At 40.1% G+C, this 21,526-nt stretch overlaps 1 protein-coding gene across 4 annotated transcripts in view; it reads left to right on the top strand.

Annotated features, from left to right (window-relative positions):
- The first annotated feature begins 3,797 nt into the window (after positions 1–3,797).
- The window catches only part of TUBGCP5 (tubulin gamma complex component 5), a 55,504-nt gene continuing 37,775 nt past the window's right edge, over positions 3,798–21,526 (top strand). For 3 of the 4 annotated variants that reach the window (XM_067742336.1, XM_067742335.1, XM_067742337.1), the window contains exons 1-3: positions 3,798–3,979; positions 6,386–6,439; positions 6,558–6,666. In XM_067742336.1, coding sequence (XP_067598437.1) covers positions 3,834–3,979; positions 6,386–6,439; positions 6,558–6,666 — 309 coding nt within the window. In that variant the 5' untranslated portion in view covers positions 3,798–3,833. The remainder of the gene's footprint in view (positions 3,980–6,385; positions 6,440–6,557; positions 6,667–21,526) is intronic. The other variant, XM_067742338.1, reaches the window with a different exon arrangement.

The raw sequence follows: 21,526 nt of genomic DNA, 5'->3' as shown, positions 1-21,526 counted from the left end.
CCTCTCTAAGCCTCCCTAGGTCCAGAAGTGGACATGGAAACATTTTCTAAAGGGGCGTGTGATGACAGGGGCCCATGCGGGATTGTGGCTAGACCATCTGCCCCTCCACAGGCATCTCTGGCTGGCCACTCCAGAGACACACATCTCTGTGTGTCTCTGGAGGCACATCTGACCACTGAGCCACACCTAGGACTGTGGTCAGGACGGTGCTATCACTGGGCCTCCCTGTCCAACCCAGATCAGTCTCTGACTCCAAAAGGGACTTGGTAAAAATTTCAACAGACACATGTGGTAACCAGGCCCCACGCAGGACTGTGTCTAGGCCCCAGTACCATCCCATGGCATCCCTACCCAGTGCTACACACAGAGAAGACTTGGAGACATTTTCCACTGTTGACCAGGGCCCATGCCTGACCATGCTCAGGACACTCCGTGGGGCTCCCTGGCCATCCCAGGCCAGTCTCCACCACTGATGAGAGATTAGGAAAGTGGTTGGGTGCCGCCTCCAGTGACCTGCCCTACAGAGGACCTCATGGAGTCTCGGTGGGATCTCAGGGTGCATCTGACCTGCCTGCAGTGCCCCCTTCTCTGGTCGGGACATGAAAACATTTGGGGGGCTGCATGAAACGACCGGGCCCACACGGGATACCACCAGGCCTGGGCACGTCCTTCTTGATTCTCACTGGCTCCCCATCACTGGAATGGGTCTTAGGAATGTTTTAGGAGTGCCTTCTACGACTGGGCCCCATAAGGCACCCTTCCAGGGGCCTCTCTGGCCAGCTCAGACCAATCCCCATTTGTAAGGGGGATACAGAAACAACAGCTGAGATGAAGACTCCCTCTTGGAGCCTCCATGTCGGTCACAGGCTGGTGTTCGCCACCAAAGTGGGACATAAAATTTTCTGGGGGCACATCAAAAACTGGACCTCACACATTACTCTCCCTGGGCAGCCCTTGCTGACCTGGGCCAGTGCCCACGTCCTTCAGAGGTGAACATCCAGAGGCCATCCAATGACCAGACCCACACAGGACCAGGGCCTGACCCTTAGTGCCCTCTCAGACCTCCCTGGCAGGCTCATGGTGGCACACACCCACCCTTTGAGGGGAACTTGGAAATGTTTTTGGAGGCACACCAATGACTTGGGCCCATGCAGGACCAGAGCTGTGTCCACGCTGCCCTCCCCTGCTTCCCATCTGGCTCGGGCCAGTCTCGGCCAGAGCGGGGCTAGGAACACTCAGGTGCGTGCTGCTGACAGCCGGGCCTTTGTGGGACTGTGGCAGAGCCCAGAGCCCTCCCCAGGCCTCCCTGGCAGGCCGTTCACATCTCAGCCACTGGAGGGGGATTGAGAAACGTTTTGGGGAGGCACCCTTTTCATTCAGAGTCAGGTACCAGCCCAGGTCAACAGGGAGGCCACAGGGGGCACCCCAGTTCTGGCCATGGTCCCACTTGGAGACTAAAAGGTGGGTGCACATTCTGAAGATATTGATGTCTCCCTCTTGAGGGGGGTCATCACCAAGACAAGCCTGGAGGCTGCAGAGGCACCTTGGCCCTGGCTGTGCTCCTGCCTGGTGACTGGTCCTTGGAGATACCTCAAAACATTTCTAAGCCTCTCTCTGGTGTGGAAAGGCCTGGGCAGGCCAGGGAGGCCTGAAGAAGTAGCCTGGATAGGTCCTGGTATTGGGATTCCCACCCCCAAAGTTTCTAATTGCCCTTCCAAGGCCAGGACCAGCCCCATTAGTACAGACAGGCCTGGGGAGGGCACTCTGACCACAATCCTGCATCAGTCCTGGTCACTGGCTATATCTCCCCCAAACATTTCCAATTTCACCTACAGAGGTGGGCATCACCTCAGGCTGGCCATGGTTGAAGGGAAGGGCATTGGACCTCCCCCAAATTTTTGTAAGTTCCCTCTAAAAGCCAGTCCAACTTGGCTGGGCATGTAGATCTGTGGTAGGCATCCCTAGACTGGCACAGTCCCATATATGGCACATTCGACAGAAACACCCCTTAAATATCTCTAAGTCCCTCCAAAGGGGACATTGGGACAGGCTGGACAGGAGGATGGGGATGGCACCCTTAGCCAGGCTGCAGTGGTGCCTGGGGCCTATTCTTTGAATGCACTTCCAGAAAATTTATCCAAGGGCCATTCTGGAGGGCTGCACTGGCCTGGGCCAGCAAGGGACACATGGCAGTGCACCCAGCCTGTTTGCTATCCTGTCTTTGTATGTTCTTTCCAAAAATGTTTCCACATCCCCTGCAGAGTGGGTGACCAGCCTTTGAGGCCCACAGAGGATATCTGGGGGCCAACTGTATTTTGAATGGGGCTCAGTCATCAGAGGCACCTCTAGAAAAAATTTCCAATTCCCCTTCCAGAATGGGAACATTGGCCCAGGCCAGCCAGGGAGGCCTGGGAGAGTAGCTCAGTCCCTACTGGGTCCAAGTCATTGGGAGCGCCGTGTGGAAAGTTTTCTAAGTATCCCTCCAGAGGTCAAGACCAACCAGCTACATAGGGAGGCAGGAAAGACACATGTAAGTGTGTATGTATACTTTGATTTTGGAGATGTACAATAAGCAATTATAGATTTGGAGTGCTAAGGAAAATGTGAGCTGCATACACAAATTTGAGAGTTATAAACACACAGATGATAGTTGAGACTGGAGTAGAAAAGACTGCCTAGGGAGAGAGTATAAATTCCGTTTCACAGAATCATTTCTACTGCTATGATTTTCGCCTTCTTGTGGGATTTGTGCAGTTGTGTGCAGCCTATGTTTTAGGTAGTTGTTTGTGTCCCCTCAAAATTCATAATTTGAAATCCTAATGCCCAATATGCTGGTATTCGGGAGGTGATTAGAAAAGGAGGGTGGAGCCCTCAAGAATGGAATTAGTGCCCTTATAAAAGAGGCCCCAGTGAGCTCCCTTACCCCTTTCACCATGTGAGGACACAACCAGAAGTCAGCTTACAGCAAGCGGGCCCTCACCCAATCATGCTGGCACCCTGATCTCAAAATCCAGGCTCCAGAACTATGAGAAATAAGTTTCTGTTGTTTATAAGCCACCCAGTATGTGGTACTTTGTTACAGCAGCCCAAACAGACTGAGACAGTGGTGTATCAGCTATCTTTTACTACGGTAATGCAATGTAATAAACCACATGAAAACCCAATAGATCCCTAAAAGAAAAAATTAAAGAGTTGTATGTAACAAGTCTTGGAATGGTTACGAGCAATTCTTAACGGAAACAGTTTTAAAGTACAGTTTTAATTACGAACAACAGCAAAGACATTACCTCTGGCCAACGAGGTTTACCAAATTCTCCTTTGGCCACTGGGAGTCACTGGCAAGAGCAGGAGGTGTAGCACTCAGCCTGTGTGGGGGACAACGCACTTTCCTTACACCTGCCGGAGCGTGGGCCATGTACTGTGGCCCTTGTAGGCAGAGAGGGACCGAAAGATCACTGGAGATCACCTCTAGGAGAAACTGAAGCTTAGAGAAGAATGGGCAACTAACGGATCATGGTACCTGAAAGTCCAGGTGCAAACAGATACACCGAATGAGAAGTGGCTGCTCTCAAAACATTAGGAGTTAAACCATCAACCAAGGTTAGCCAGAGACTATTATTAATAAAACTACTAATAACGTCTACCCCTTTTAAAACGTTCCTAAACTTAACCACGTGAGACCCAAGCCACCAACAAATATCAGAGCCAGGGCTCAACGCGATTGCAGCGCGAACTCTCGCGAGACAGGCCGCAGCCTCGCTCAACTAGGCGGTAGCTCGAACACTCGCGAGAGCGGGCGCGACCGGGCGAAGGACTGCGGGAGCGCCGGAGGTATGGCGTCTCCGGCGCCGTCTTGGAGCCGGCTGGACCGACGGCAAGAACGCGACGTGCGCGAGCTCGTCCGCCTTGTGGCGGGCGTCCAAGACGAGGCGGACCCCAACTTCCAGCTCGCCTTGCACTTCGCTTGGTCCAACTTCAGGTGCGGGCGCGGCACCGGAGCCGGGGACGGAAGGGGTCTGGCGAGGTGTGCGGCGCGTGGCGCGACCGGCAGAGCCCCAGCGCGCCTTGCCGCTCCAGCTGCTTGGTGACCTCGCGCCTTCTGGGTCCCTGACGCAGTGACACACGCAAGCTCGAACAGTGGGTTGTGGGTTGTGGGTTGGTGGGGGTCGTCCTCCAGTCTTAGAAGTGCGCCCCTAGGGAAGGGTTCTTCTGTCTATCCAGTTCCTTGCCCCGCCCACTGCGCTTAGCGCGGGCCACTGCCCATCAAACAATTTTTTGAACGGATGGGTGAGTAAAGTTTTAGAGCAAAATAATGGCCATACCCAATTTAAAACTGTATTCTTGCTGACTCTCCCTCCCTGCTTGGGCCACTCCAGATCTCTTTTACCCTGCTCTTTTTCTTTTTCCAAAACGCGTAGCATGACACATGGGATAACTTAAACCTGTTGTTACTGTTTGTCGTCTCCTCCCCCACCTTCATGCAGAATACAGCTTCCACCAGGGTAGGGATCTTCGTCTGTTTTGTTCAGTTCTTATTCCAGCACCTAGAACAGTTCTTGGCATAGAGTACACCAGGCCACCTAATGCAACTTCTAATACAGTTTTTCATGTAATTAATTTTTAAAGATTTATTCAGTTTAGGTACTTAGGTGAAGTCAGAGGTCCCATTTTTCTTTATGGAACATGTAAATTAGACGATACTGTTTTGATCATTACCTGTAATTAAATTATTATTTTTAAAAAATTATCAGAAGAATGTTAGTCATTGTTAATATTCTACCTGTTTAATTTCAGTAGAAATCTTCTTGAATAGTAAACAGTTTTGCAAAATCTGTAATCTTGATTATCAACCTTAATGATCATAAAGTGCCTACCTGGTTTATAATAAGAATAGATGAGTCTAACAGCCCCCCCACGTTTCTGAAATAAAATACTCAGTTCTTAAATGTAACTTATAAATATAACAATGCCTGAATAGGTGATATAAATAGAGAAATTTAAATGCTGTATCTCAAATAATTTTTTATATTATTATTTCTAAATGACAGTAGGTAAGTAGACATTATTTTAGAGTTGAGAGAGACATTAGCAGTTATTACCTACTTTTGCACACTGAGAAACTAAATTATTATAAGTAAAGTGGTATTCCACTCAGCCATTTACTGGGTTAGAATTTGATATGTTATTTAGTAGTATAATTTACTTCAAGTACAGATTATGTGGCTTTGATACTAAAAGATGAAAAACAAGAGTTGAGTGAGCTATACTATAATTTCATGATGCTTTAATCCATCAGAAAAATGAACAATTCATGTTTGTTTTTTAAAAAACGGACCACATTCTAGGCCTTAGAAATTCATAGATAGGCAAAATAAAGCTTCTGTCCTTCGGTAAGACAGACAAAAATTAATTACATATGATGTAGAATAGGACTTCTTAACCTGAGGGCCTGAAGATAGAATTCAGATGTTATGGATTTGGACAAGAAAAAAATTACACTAATCTCTAACTAAAAAGTAGCATTTCCTTCAACTATGAATGAAAGCAACAGGCCGTTACTTATTATATGACTGTATCACCAACAGAAATCACATATTTCACTGCCATATTGTAGTTATTGCAGATATTTTTAAATGTCATTTACTGTTACATAGTTATGAACCCACTGCTAGATTTTGTTATTTAATGCTGTAACAAAGATATATGTCTCTTACTGCATCACAAACTTTAAAAAAATATTTCACAAATAAATAAAAATAAAAATATAGGGCTTCCCTGGGGGTTCATGCCCCAGTCCGGGAAGATCCCACATGCCGCGGAGCGACTGGGCCCGTGAGCCATGGCTGCTGAGCCTGCACGTCTGGAGCCTGTGCTCCGCAGTGGGAGAGGCCACAACAGTGAGAGGCCCGCATACCGCAAAAAAAATAAAAAGTAAAAAAAATATTTCACAACTGTATTTCACTATGCTTGGCTTCTTTTGTATTTCATTTTATGATTAAAAGCATTAATCATACCCCATAATTAATTAACCCCTGAGAAGGGGTCCCTAGGATTCACTGGGCTTCGCTGGCGTAAAAAGGTTAGGAACCCCTGCTATAGAATGTATTGTGCTGGACTTAGACACATGGCATTATGAAAAGACAGAGGAGCCAGAGGACAGGGTTGGGTAGCTCAGGACAGCCTGTGTCCTATGGAATGAATGCTTGAGCAGTCTCTCAGATTCAGTGGTGGTTTGCATGAATGATAGAGGTGATACAGGGAGAGAGGTGCACTCACTGGAAACATATAGCTGAGGATAGGGTGTTGGAGAGATGTGCATGGTTGTGAGACTAATCTGCATAGCTATATGACAAGATTGTTATAAGAATTACATTTTCTCATTTAGATTTCATCGTTTCTTAGATGTCAACAGCCACAAAGTAGAAAAGACAATAGAAGGGTAAGTTTATATGTGTGTATATATATATGTGCATGTTCAGATATATATGAATTTTCATATAGACCTTTTTGTTAATATAGTTTTACAGTTACCGGTTGATATTTTTTTAACGTTTTAGGATTTATGAAAAATTCATCATTCATTCTGATCTCAGCAAAGCTGCTAGTTGGAAGAGATTAACTGAGGAATTTCTAAATGCATCACTTCCAAGCATAAAGGAAATCAAGGTATGCTATATTGTGAGATCTCTGTTGTATTTTACTGTTTCTAATCTGATTATTGTCAGCCTGTTTCTATTAACATTTAAACATTCATTCTGTTTTAGTATTGTCTACTAACTAGAACCAGAATCTCCTGGAAATTGACTTAAGTGTTGCCATCAAATCCAGTGTGTCTCAAGCTTGTGATGAAAGAAGTATGTTCTTGTATAATCATCTTAGCCCCAACCTACTATGGAAATTGAGATCAGAGATTGGCAGAAATAATAGCACTCTCTGGCTATCCTTAAACTTTTAAATGACTTCTCTGCACTTGGCAATAATAATTATCCATATATTGCTCACTAGATGCCAGGTGCTTTTCTAAGGACTTCCATATTCTGTCATGGGTCCCCAAGACCACCTTTAGGCTCAATGATTCACTGGAAGCATTCGCAGAGCTCCCCCCCAAAAAATTGCTCTCCTTTTTGTTATGGTTTATTACAGTGAAAGGATACAGATTTAAAATGAGCAAAGGGAAAAGGCATGGGGTGAGGTCCGGGAGAAACCAGGCACAAGCTTCCAGGTGTCCCTTCCCAGTGAACTTGCATGGGGATGCACTTAACTCTCCCAGTGACAAAATGTTGCAAACTAGGGAAACTCTCCTGAGTCTTGGTGTCCAGGATTTTCTTGGTGTCCAGGATTTTCTTGCCCATGTGGCTGACCTTAGCTACTCAATCTACAGCACTCCCAGAGGTCAAACCAAGGACTTCAGGCCTACAAAATCGTTCACCATAAGTCACATTGTTATCATAAACTGTCTGGTCAGGCTGATAACAGTGTGGCCCAAAGAATGGCATACAAATATACTGTACTAGCAGGGTATTCCAAGGGCTCAGAGGATATCTCAGGAGCCGGTCAAGGGCCAGTCCTGAAGATCTTTGAGATGTTCAGGGTTTGGGCAACCCAGGGCTCCTGAGTTAACCCTTTAGTGCGTACATATATTAACTCAATCTTCACAATAACCTCTGTGGAGTATTCTGTTATTGATAGACTTTCCCTTTGTCTGCACTGAGTTTGTGGCCTAAGAAAGAAAGCTTGAGATAATTTTTAAAACTGTCCATAAATTTAAGGAAGGGCTATAAAGGTATTTCTGGAGGAGAGAACTGCAGTGCTATGAACCCATGCCCTAAGGATTAGAAATACACTTCTGTGTACTGTTCCTGCAAGGATCATTTTGAAAGAGAAGGAGGCAAATCTTTTTTTATATCTCTTCTTGATTCATTTTGTATAGCTTTCTGGATAGACTATAGAACTTAATAATTTAGGCACTATGACACCATAATATTAATAATAAACATAAAGGCAAGCATTTTTAGGGCATTTACTATGTGCCAAGCACTGTTAGTCCAATAAAGACCATCTTCAGTGCATACTGTTACTATCATTTTGCCAGGCAAATGCCCTAATCTCAGTTTCATCTGTACCAATGAAAATACCTATGTGGTGCAGAATAATTAAATGAAACATTGAGTGTCACTTCTGATTCCTACTTTGACCTTTTTGTTGCCATCTTTGGTTATTTTTCTGTACACCCCCAGTCACAGGGCTCACTGAACACAGTGAAACCACATACCCTAGTTCTTCTGTGGCACATCCTATGTCCTGTACCTGCCCTTCCCCTTGTGCCTGAGGAATCTCATCATTTAATGTTAAATTCAAATATTGTCTATACGTACTTTTACCTTGTTTATCATGTTTGTTATTGTTTATTTCCTATCTTCCCATTAACATAGGAGTTTTACAGGTGTAGACTTTGCTTCTGATGTGTTCTCAGGCACCTAGAACAGAGTAGACAATAGATATTTGTTGAGGAAATAAATCTGTGTATTCCTTTCTGCCTTGCTGTCCCTCTCTGTCCTTGGCTTCTTCCCCACTTACACAGGCAAAGTTGGTTGGTTGCCCTTTTCTCCTTTGCTGTGGTGTCTTTGACACATCTCTTGTAGTGCAGCAATAACGTCACATTTTTTCAGCTTTATTGATATATAACTTACTATAAAATTCCTCCATTTTGAATGTACAGTTCACTGATTTTTAGTAGATACGTAGTTATGCAACCACAGTCCAGTTTTAAAACATTTCCGTCACCCCAGAAGCTCTCCTCAAGCCCAGTTTTTTTGCAGTCAATGCCTGCTCTCACCCCAACCCCACACAACTACTGATCTACTTACTGTATGTATAAATTTGCCCTTCTGGATATTTCATATAAATGAGATTGTACAATATCCAGTTTTTGTGTCTGCTTTACTTTCATGATGTTTTTGAGGTTCATCCATGTGTAGCATGTGGCCATATTCTATTCCTTTTAATTACTAAATGGTATTCCATTGTATGGATATGGCCACATTTTGCTTAATCACCAGTGGATGACATTTGGATTGTTGCCAGTTTTTGGTTAGTATGAGTAATGAACTGCTGTGTATATTCTCATATGAGCTTTCTTCACGCTTCTTGGTAGATTTCTAGGAGTGGAAGGGCTGGTTTAAATGGTAAGCTTAGGTTTAACCTTTAAAAAAACTGCAAAATTATTTCCCAAAGTGGCTGTATCATTTTATATTCCCACTAACAGTGTTTAAGTGTTCCAGTTTCTCCACATCCTTTCCAACACTTGTTATAGTTTGTCTTTTTGATTGTAGACATCCTAGAGAGTAGGTAGTAATGTCTCCTATGGTTTGATTTACATTTCCTGAGTGACTAACGATGTTGAGCATTTTTTCATGTGCTTTTTAGCCATTTGTATGCCTCTGTGATATTCATTCGAGTCTTTTAACCATTTTTAAATTGGATTGTCGAAGGAGGATGTTCCTTTGTATTCCTAGTTTGGTGAAAGTTTTTACCATGAATGAGTGTTGGATTTTGTCAAATTTTTTTCTGTGTCTTTGAGATATCATATCTTTTTTTGCCTTGAATCCTATTCATGTGTCTTAGTCAGCTCAGGTTGCCGTAACAAAATACCACACGCTGGTATTTTGGTGACTTAAAAAACAAATTTATTTTCTCACACTTCTGGAGACTGGGAGTCTAGGTCAAGGTGCTGGCCAATTCGGTTCCTGGTAAGGACTGTTCCTGGCTTGTAGGTGGCTGCCTTCTCACATGGTGGAGAGAGAGAGAGCTCTCTGGTCTTATCCCATTGGACCAGTTGCTCCACCCTCGTGACCTGATTACCTCCCAAAGGCCCCATCTCCAAATACCATCACAATAGGAGTTCGATTTTCAACATATAAATTTGAGGGGGACATAGTTCAGTTCATAAGATATAGTGTATTACATTAAATGATTTTTGGTTGTTAATCTGATTTACTTGTGTGTGGACTGAGAAGTACATTCCTACTTAAGCTCTTTTCAAGACTGTCCTGGCTTATACTTTGTGTGGGCTCTCTCATCTCTGCACATGAACTCAGTCTCCATCAGCCAAAGATGTGGGTGGCTTGGGTCCACTCCAGTCTCTGCTGTGCACATCACAGCTTCTAGTCAACCCAAGACATGTGGAGAGCTTAGCAAGCCCCCTTTCATTGTCTTGCATCCAAGAGCTCCCTGATAAACCCTCAACTGTTCTGCTGGTCCACTGCTTGCCCGACACTCAGGTCTGCAACTGCTGGTTTCCCCACTCACTTGCCACTGCGATCACCACTAAGACAATGGCAGCAAAGCTGCTAGTGTTCACTTGCTGTCCAGCCCTGGCTGAAGTACCACTCTGATGGAGCTGGTGGGAGAAGGGAGATAGCTTTAGGCATACATGCCTCAAACTCACACTGTTCTTACCTGAGGTTATTTTCATGGATAAACACTGCATTTGTATACCTGTGCTTGATCCAGAGCGCTGAAATGGTTGTCTTTGGCAATCTTGTCCAGACTTACAGTTACTTTTTGGGGAGAAGATCTGAAGGCCATCTTCCTCCATCATGCCAGAAGCGAATCTCTAACCCCACTTTACTTAGATTTACAAATAGATAGACATAGTTTCCATAGGAGTTACTCAGTAAAGGACACCTTACCTCCAGGCTTGAAACGATGTTTGGCAAAGGAGAATTTAGGGTTATTTGTTATTCCAGAAGAAATAAGCAAAGACTTTGGCATATCTGTAAAACGCCACTGGAACTAGGAATTCTGGCTCTTTGTAGCTTTGGACTTCAGAGGATGTGGAAGTAGAAAATTATTTCTAACTTTGAGATTCAAGGCCACCTCTGATATAATGAATGTATAGCACATGGAATTGCTCTTTCAATATATATGTACATGTATTTCTTGACTTTCCATAAAGTAGCAGGGATTGTGCAGGTCTTCATAAGACAGACTATGAAGGGACACGTGACTGATTTAGAGATGAAGCTCTAACTCTTTACTTTCATCTCTTTGCGAACAGGTAGCATAAAAGAGCAAATTAACCCGTGTTTTAAAGGTTAATTGAAGTATAATTGACCTACAACACTATGTTAGTTCCATGTGCACAGTACAGTGGTTTGATATTTCTAGTTACCGTATGTCACCATACAAATTTATTACAATATTATTCCTATGTTCCCAATAGGGTACATTTCTTCCCCATGACTCATTTATTTTGTAACTGGAAGTTTGTACCTCTTGATCTCCCTCACCTATGTCACTTATTCCCCATCCCTCTTCCCTCCGGTGACCACCTGTTGTTCTCTGTATCTGTGACTCAGTTTCTGTTTTGTATGTTTGTTTTGGTTTTCATTTGTTTTGCTTTTTGATTCCACATGTAAGTGAAATCATACAGTCTTTGTCTTTCTCTGTCTGACTTACTTCACTTAAGCGTAGTATCCTCTGGATCCATCCCTGTTGTCGAAAAAGGCAAGATTTCATTCTTTTTAATGGCTGAGTAATAGTCCATTAATACCACCACCACATCTTTTTTATCCATTCATCTGTCAATGAACACTTAAATTTCTTCCATATCTTGGCTATTGTAAATAATGCTGCAATAAACACAGGGGTGCATATATTCTTTGAATTTAGTGTTTCTGTTTAGTGGAATTGCTGGATCTTATGGTAGTTTTTGTTTTGTTTTTTCTTTTTTGGTTGTGCTGCACAGCTTGCAGGATCTCAGTTCCCCGACCAGGGATTGAACCTGGGCCATGGCAGTGAAAACCCAGAATCCTAACCACTAGGCCACCAGGGAACTCCCTATTTTTTATTTTTTGAGGAAGCTTCATACTGTTTTCCATAGTGACTATACCAATTTACATTCCCACCACCAGTATACAAGAATTCGTTTTTCCACATCCTCGCCAACACGTCTTATTTGTTTTCTTTTTCATAATAGCCAGTCTGACAAGTGTGAGGTGATATCTTGTGGTTTTAATTTGTATTTCCCTGATGATGACTGACGTTGGGCATGTTTTCCTGTGTCTGGCCATTTCTTTGTCTTCTTTGGAAAAATGTGTATTCAGATCCTCTGCCCATTTTTTAATCTGATTTTTTTTTTTTAATATTGGCTGTATGAGTTCTTTGTGTATTTTGGATATAAACCCATATTGGATATATGGTTTGTAAATATCTTCTCCCATTCAGTAGGTGGCGTTTTCATTTTGTTGATATTATCTTTCATTGTATAAAAGCTTTTTATTTTCTGCAGTCCCATTTGTTTATTTTTGCTTTTGTTTCCCTTGCCTGAGGAAACATATCCAAAAAATATTGCTAAGACTGATGTCAAAGAGTGTACTACCTATTTTTTTCTAGGGATTTTATGGTTTCAGGTCTTATATTTAGTCTTTAATCCATTTTGAATTTATTTTTGTTCATGATGTAAGAAAGTTGTCCACTTTGATTCTTTTGCATGTAGCTGTCCAGTTTTCCCAACACCATTTATTGAAGAGACTGTCTTTCCCCATTGTATATTCTTGCTTTCTTTGTCATAGAATAATAGCCCATATAAATGTGGGTTTATTTCTGGGCTGTCTGTTCTGTAACACTGATCTGTGTGTCTGTTTTTGTGCCAGTACCATACTGTTTTGATTACTATCGCTTTGTAATATAGTTTGAAATCAGGGCATGTGATACCTCAAGCTTTGTTTTTCTTTTTCAAGATTCTTTTGGCTATTTAGAGTCTGTTGTGTTGCTGTACAAATTTCAGAATTATTTGTGCTAGTTCTGTGAAAAATGCCTTGGTATTTTCATAGGGATTACATTGAATCTGCAGATTGCTGGGTAGTGTGGTCATTTTAACAGTATTAATTCTTCTAGTACATGACCACTGTAGATCTTTGCATTTCTTTGTGTCATCTTCAATTTCGTTCACCAGTGTGTTATAGTTTTCCAAGTATAGGTCTTTTACCTTCTTAGTTAGATTCATTCCTAAGTATTTTATTCTCCTTGATGCAACTGTAAATGGGATTGAGTTCCTAATTTTTCCTTCATTAGTTCATTGTTAGTGTATAGAAATGCAACAGATTTCTGTATATTAATTTTGTATCCTGCAACTTTAGTGATTTCATGAAATAGTTTTAACAGTGTTTTGGTGGCATCTTTAGGATTTTCTTATATATATTACCATGTCATCTGCAAACAGTGACAGTTTTACTTCTTCCTTTCCAATTTAGATTCCTTTTATTTCTTTTCCTTCTCTGATTGCTGTGGCTAGGACTACATTGTATGAAAGTGACAAAAGTGGGCATCCTTGTCTTGTGTCTGATGTTAGAGGAAATGCTTTTGCCTTTTTTTTTTTAACTTTTTTTTTTAATTCAAACGAAGTCACAAAAATTATAATCATCCTCATCAGTTCACTCAGTCCCATTAATTTTTTTTCATCTTGATCTTTTGTTAGCACTTTTATGAATTCATCAGTTTTCCATTAGAGTTCTGAAAATGCTTATTCATTCAGCAGTATATTTCAGCAGTATAGTCAGTTGCCAGAAACCTGTACTTGTCAGAGTCTTTTCCATGAATTCCTTGAAGATGAAACCCTTTTACAGGAACATTTTTGCAAAAGCATCAGAGTATACCCAGAACTGTCTGTAAATGACAAAACACTTAAAAATGACCACGGTTAAAGATTTGATGAAAGTTCATAATAATACAGTTGACAAGGAAATTTAGTTATTTCTGAGATATACATTTTAAAGTAATAACTAGAATTATGATTTATAACATTATACCAGAATATATAAGATTTTTAGGAATTTCATGTAATGGCTGAAACATTTATATTGATATATTTCCATACAAATAACCCAAAGAAAGTTTAGTATTAGTTTTTTTGTTTTTTTGTTTGTTTTATACAGCAGGTTCTTATTAGTCATCAGTTTTATACACATCAGTGTATACATGTCAATCCCAATCGCCCAATTCACACCACCATCAACACCCCCCAACAGTTTCCCCCCCTTGGTGTCCATACGTTTGTTCTCTCCATCTCTGTCTCAACTTCTGCCCTGCAACCCGGCTCATCTGTACCATTTTTCTAGATTCCACATACACGCGTTAATATACGATATTTGTTTTTCTCTTTTTGACTTACTTCATTATGTATGACAGTCTCTAGATCCATTGACATCTCAACAAATGACTCAATTTCGTTCCTTTTTATGGCTGAGTAATATTCCATTGTATATATGTACCACAACTTCTTTATCCATTCGTCTGTCGATGGGCATTTAGGTTGCTTCCATGACCTGGCTATTGTAAATAGTGCTGCAGTGAACATTGCGGTGCATGTGTCTTTTTGAATTATGGTTTTCTCTGGGTATATGCCCAGTAGTGGGATTGCTGGATCATATGGTAATTCTATTTTTAGTTTTTTAAGGAACCTCCATTCTGTTCTCCATAGTGGCTGTATCAGTTTACATTCCCACCAACAGTGCAAGAGGGTTCCCTTTTCTCCACACCCTCTCCAGCATTTGTTGTTTGTAGATTTTCTGTTGATGCCCATTCTAACTGGTGTGAGATGATACCTCATTGTAATTTTGGTTTGCATTTCTCTGATAATTAGTGATGTTGAGCAGCTTTCCATATGCTTCTTGGCCATCTGTATGTCTTCTTTGGAGAAATGTCTATTTAGGTCCTCTGCCCATTTTTGGATTGGGTTGTTTGTTTCTTTAATATTGACCTGCATGAGCTGTTTATATATTTTGCAGATTAATCCTTTGTCCGTTGATTCGTTTGCAAATATTTTCTCCCATTCTGAGGATTGCCTTTTGGTCTTTTTTATGGTGTCCTTTGCTGTGCAAAAGCTTTGACATTTCATTAGGTCCCATTTGTTTATTTTTGTTTTTATTTCCATTACTCTAGGAGATGGATCAAAAAAGATCTTGCTATGATTTATGTCAAAGAGTGTTCTTCCTATGTTTTCCTCTAAGAGTTTTATAGTGTCCGGTCTTACATTTAGGTCTCGAGTCCATTTTGAGCTTATTTTTGTGTATGGTGTTAGGGAGTGTTCTAATTTCATTCTTTTACATGTAACTGTCCAGTTTTCCCAGCACCACTTATTGAAGAGACTGTCTTTTCTCCATTATATATCTTTGCCTCCTTTGTCATAGATTAGTTGACCATAGGTGCGTGGGTTTACCTCTGGGCTTTCTATCTTGTTCCATTGATCTATGTTTCTGTTTTTGTGTCAATACCATATTCTCTTGATTACTGTAGCTTTGTAGTATAGTCTGAAGTCATGGAGTCTGATTCCTCTAGCTCTGTTTTTTTCCCTCAAGACTGCTTTGGCTATTCGGGGTCTTTTGTATCTCCATACAAATTTTAAGATAATTTGTTCTAGTTCCATAAAAAATGCCATTGGTAATGTCATAGGAATTGCATTGAATCTGTAGATTTCTTTGGGTAGTATAGTCATTTTCACATTATTGATTCTTCCAATCCAAGAACATGGTATATCTCTCCATCTGTTGGTATCATCTTTAATTTCTTTAATCAGTGTCGTATAGTTTTCTGCATACAGGTCTTTTGTCTCCCTAGGTAGGTTTATTCCTAGATATTTTATTCTTTTTGTTGCAATGGTAAATGGGAGTGTTTCCTTAATTTCTCTTTCAGATTTTTCATCATTAGTGTATAGGAATGCCAGAAATTTCTGTGCATTAATTTTGTATCCTGCAACTTTACCAAATTCATTGATTAGCTCTAGTAGTTTTCTGGTGGCATTTTTGGGATTCTCTATGTATATTATCATGTCATCTGCAAACAGTGACAGTTTTACTTCTTTTCCAATTTGGATTCCTTTTATTTCTTTTTCTTCTCTGATTGCCGTGGCTAGGACTTCCAAAACTGTGTTGAATAATAGTGGTGAGAGTGGACATCCTTGTCTTGTTCCTGATCTTAGAGGAAATGCTTTCAGTTTTTCACCATTGAGAATGATGTTTTCTGTGGGTTTGTCGTGTATGGCCTTTATTATGTTGAGGTAGGTTCCCTCTATGCCCACTTTCTGGAGGGTTTTTATCATAAAAGTGTGTGGAATTTTGTCAAAAGCTTTTTCTGCCTCTATTGAGATGATCATATGGTTTTTTTCTTCAATTTGTTAATATGGTGTATCACATTGATTGATTTGCGTATATTGAAGAATCCTTGCATGCCTGGGATAAATCCCACCTGATCATGGTGTAGGATCCTTTTAATGTGTTGTTGGATTCTGTTTGCTAGTATTTTGCTGGGGATTTTTGCATCTATATTCATCAGTGATATAAGTCTGTAATTTTCCTTTTTTGTAGTATCTTTGTCTGGTTTTAGTTTCAGGGTGATGGTGGCCTCATAGAATGAGTTTGGGAGTGTTCCTTCCTCTGCAGTTTTTTGGAAGAGTTTGAAAAGGATGGGTGTTAGCTCTTCTCTAAATGTTTGATAGAATTCACCTGTGAAGCCATCTGGTCCTGGACTTCTGTTTGTTGGAAGATTTTTAATCACAGTTTCAATTTCATTACTTATGATTGGTCTGTGCATATTTTCTATTTCTTCCTGGTTCAGTCTTGGAAGGTTATACCTTTCTAAGAATTTGTCCATTTCTTCCACATTGTCCATTTCATTGGCATAGAGTTGCTTGTAGTAGTCTCTTAGGATGCTTTGTATTTCTGCAGTGTCTGTTGTAACTTCTCCTTTTTCATTTCTAATTTTATTGATTTGAGTCCTCTCCCTCTTTTTCTTGATGAGTCTGGCTAATGGTTTATCAATTTTGTTTATCTTCTCAAAGAACCAGCTTTTAGTTTTATTGATCTTTGCTTTTGTTTTCTTTGTTTCTGTTTCGTTTATTTCTGCTCTGATCTTTATGATTTCTTTCCTTCTTCTAACTTTGGGTTTTGTTTGTTCTTCTTTCTCTAGTTCCTTTAGGTTTAAGGTTAGATTGTTTGTTTGCAGTTTTTCTTATTTCTTGAGGGTGGCTTGTATAGATATAAACTTCCCTCGTAGAACTGCTTTTGCTGCATCCCATAGGTTTTGGATCGTTGTGTTTTCATTGTCATTTGTCTCTAGGTTTTTTTTTTTTTTTTTTCTGGGTTTAAACTGTCTTTTTTTTTTAACATCTTTATTTGGGTATAATTGCTTTACAATGGTGTGTTAGTTTCTGCTTTATAACAAAGTGAATCAGTTATACATATACATATGTTCCCATATCTCTTCCCTCTTGCGTCTCCCTCCCTCCCACCCTCCCTAGCCCACCCCTCCAGGCGGTCACAAAGCACCGAGCCGATATCCCTGTGCCATGCGGCTGCTTCCCACTAGCTATCTACCTTACGTTTGTTAGTGTGTATATGTCCATGACTCTCTCTCGCCCTGTCACAGCTCACCCTTCCCCCTCCCCATATCCTCAAGTCCGTTCTCCAGTAGGTCTGTGTCTTTATTCCTGTCTTACCCCTACGTTCTTCATGACATTTTTTTTTCCACATATATGTGTTGGCATATGGTATTTGTCTTTTTCTTTCTGACTTACTTCACTCTGCATGACAGACTCTAGGTCTATCCACCTCATTACAAACAGCTCAATTTCGTTTCTTTTTATGGCTGAGTAATATTCCATTGTATATATGTGCCACATCTTCTTTATCCATTCATCCGATGATGGGCACTTAGGTTGTTTCCATCTCTGGGCTATTGTAAATAGAGCTGCAGTGAACATTTTGGTACATGACTCTTTTTGAATTTTGGTTTTCTCAGGGTATATGCCCAGTAGTGGGATTGCAGGGTCATATGGTAGTTCTATTTGTAGTTTTTTAAGGAACCTCCATACTGTTCTCCATAGTGGCTGAACCAATTCACATTCCCACCAGCAGTGCAAGAGTGTTCCCTTTTCTCCACACCCTCTCCAGCATTTATTGTTTCCAGATTTTTTGATGATGGCCATTCTGACTGGTGTGAGATGATATCTCATTGTAGTTTGGATTTGCATTTCTCTAATGATTAATGTTGTTGAGCATTCTTTCATGTGTTTGTTGGCAGTCTGTATATCTTCTTTGGAGAAATGTCTATTTAGGTCTTCTGCCCATTTTTGGATTGGGTTGTTTGTTTTTTTGTTATTGAGCTGCATGAGCTGCTTGTAAATTTTGGAGATTAATCCTTTGTCAGTTGCTTCATTTGCAAATATTTTCTCCCATTCTGAGGGTTGTCTTTTGGTCTTGTTTATGGTTTCCTTTGCTGTGCAAAAGCTTTGAAGTTTCATTAGGTCCCATTTGTTTATTTTTGTTTTTATTTCCATTACTCTAGGAGGTGGGTCAGAAAGGATCTTGCTGTGATTTATGTCATAGAGTGTTCTGCCTATGTTTTCCTCTAAGAGTTTGATAGTTTCTGGCCTTACATTTAGGTCTTTAATCCATTTTGAGCTTATTTTTGTGTATGGTGTTAGGGAGTGATCTAATCTCATACTTTTACATGTAACTGTCCAGTTTTCCCAGCACCACTTATTGAAGAGGCTGTCCTTTCTCCACTGTACATTCCTGCCACCTTTATCAAAGATAAGGTGACCATATGTGCGTGGTTTTATCTCTGGGCTTTCTATCCTGTTCCATTGATCTGTCTTTCTGTTTTTGTGCCAGTACCATACTGTCTTGATTACTGTAGCTTTGTAGTATAGTCTGAAGTCAGGGAGCCTGATTCCTCCAGCTCCTTTTTTTCGTTCTCAAGATTGCTTTGGCTATTCGGGGTCTTTTGTGTTTCCATACAATCTGCGAAATTTTTTGTTCTAGTTCTGTGAAAAATGCCAGTGGTAGTTTGATAGGGATTGCATTGAATCTATAGATTGCTTTGGGTAGTAGAGTCATTTTCACAATGTTGATTCTTGCAATCCAAGAACATGGTACAACTCTCCATTTATTTGTATCATCTTTAATTTCTTTCATCAGTATCTTATAATTTTCTGCATACAGGTCTTTTGTCTCCTTAGGTAGATTTATTTCTAGATATTTATTCTTTTTGTTGCAATGGTAAATGGGAGTGTTTCTTGATTTCAATTTCAGATTTTTCATCATTAGTATACGGGAATGCCAGAGATTTCTGTGCATTAATTTTGTATCCTGCTACTTTACCAAATTCATTGATTAGCTCTAGTAGTTTTCTGGTAGCATCTTTAGGATTCTCTATGTATAGTATCATGTCATCTGCAAACAGTGACAGCTTTACTTCTTCTTTTCCGATTTGGATTCCTTTTATTTCCTTTTCTTCTCTGATTGCTGTGGCTAAAACTTCCAAAACTATGTTGAATAAGTGTGGTGAGAGTGAGCAACCTTGTGTTGTTCCTGATCTTAGTGGAAATGCTTTCAGTTTTTCACCATTGAGGATGATGTTGGCTGTGGGCTTGTCATATATGGCCTTTATTATGTTGAGGAAAGTTCCCTCTATGCCTACTTTCTGCAGGGTTTTCATCATAAATGGGTGTTGAATTTTGTCAAAAGCTTTCTCTGCATCTATTGAGATGATCATGTAATTTTTATTCTTCAATTTGTTAATATGGTTTAATCACATTGATAGATTTGCATATATTGAAGAATCCTTGCATCCCTGGAATAAACCCCACTTGATCATGGTATATGATCCTTTTCATGTATTGTTCAAGTCAGTTTGCTAGTATTTTGCTGAGGACTTTTGCATCTGTGTTCATCAGTGATACTGGCCTGTAATTTTCTTTTTTTGTGTGATATCTTTGTCTGGTTTTGGTGTCAGGGTCATGGTGGCCTCGTAGAATGAGGTCAGAAGTGTTCCTTCCTCTCCAATTTTTTGGAATAGTTTCAGAAGGATACGTGTTAACTCTTGTCTAAATGTTTGGTAGACTTCACCTGTGAAGCCGTCTGGTCCTGGACTTTTGTTCATTGGGGCTTTTTTTGATTACTGATCCAATTTAATTATTGGAAATTGATCTGTTCATATTTTCTATTTCTTCCTGATTCAGTCTTGGGAGATTGTACATTCCCAGGAATTTGTCCATTTCTTCTAGGTTGTTCATTTTATTAGGCGTACAGTTGCTCACAGTAGTCTCTTGTGACCCTTTGTATTTCTGTGGTGTCAGTTGTAACTTCTTATTCATTTCTGATTTTATTCATTTGGGCCTTCTCTCTTTTTTCATTTTTTTTTTTGATGCGTCTGATAAATTACCAAATTTGTTTATCTTTTCAAGGAACCAGCTCTTAGTTTCATTGATCTTTTCTGTTATGTTTTTGTCTTTATTTCATTTACTTCTGCTGTAGAGCTTTATGATTTTCCCTTTTATTAACTTTGGGTTTTATTTGTTCTTCTTTTTCTAGTTCCTTTAGGTGTGAGGTTAGGTTGTTTATTTGAGATTTTTCTTTTTTCCTGAGTTAGGTTTGTATTACTATAAACATCCCTCTTAGAACTGCTTTTGCCATGTCCAGTAGATTTGTATCATTGTGTTTCCACTTTCATTTGTTGCCAAGTACTCTTTTATTTCCTCTTTGATTTCATCAGTGAGCCATTGGTTCTTTAGTGGCATGTTGTTTAGCCTTCATGTGGTTGTGGTTTTTGCAAATTTTTTTCTTGTAGTTGATTTCTAGTCTCTTAGCAGCATGGTCGGAAAAGATATTTGATATGATTTTAGTCCTCTTAATTTTACTGAGACTTGTTTTGTGGCCTAGTGTGTGATGTATCCTGCAGAATGTTCTATGTGCACTTGAAAGAATGTGTATTCTGCTTTTTTGGATGGAATGTCCTACATATATCTATTTAGTCCATCTGGTCTAATGTATCATTTATGCTACTGTTTCCTGATTGATTGCTGTCTGGATGATCTGTCCATTTATGTAAGTGGGCTGTTAATGTCCCCTACAATTATCATGTTATTGTCAGTTTTTCCTCTATGTTTGTTATTATTTGCTTTCTGTATTTAGGTGCTCCTATGTTGGGTGCATATATATTTACAGGTATTGTATATTCTTCTTGGGTTGATCCCTTGATCATTATGTAATGTACGTTGTCTCCTTTTACAGTCTTCGTTTTAAAGTCTGTTTTTGTCTGATTTAAGTATTGCTACCCCAGCTTTCATTTCCATTTGCATGGAAAACCTTTTTCCATTTCCTCACTTTCAGTCTGCCTGTGTCTTTGGATCTGAAGTGAGACTCTTAGGAGTGGCATATATATGGGTATTTTTGTATCCCTTCAGCCACTCTGTATTCTTAGATTGGAGCATTTAGTCCACTTAAATTTAAAGTAATTATTGATAGGTAAATTCTCATTGCCATTTTGTTAATTGTTTTGGGATTGTTTTTTTATTTCTTTTTTGTTCCTTCTTTTGTTCTCTTCTCTTGTGATTTGATGACTATCTTTAGTGTTATGTTTGGATTCCTTTCTCTTTTTGTGTGTGTGTATCTATTATAGGTTTTTGGTGTGTGATTACCATGAGGTTTGTATATAGCAAGCTAATATATACACGTGATTATTTTAA

This window comes from Pseudorca crassidens, chromosome 6 (genome assembly GCF_039906515.1).
Source record: "Pseudorca crassidens isolate mPseCra1 chromosome 6, mPseCra1.hap1, whole genome shotgun sequence".
NCBI lineage: Eukaryota > Metazoa > Chordata > Mammalia > Artiodactyla > Delphinidae > Pseudorca > Pseudorca crassidens.
Note: the sequence above shows the minus strand (reverse complement) of the source record. Positions and strands in the feature narration are given on the sequence as shown.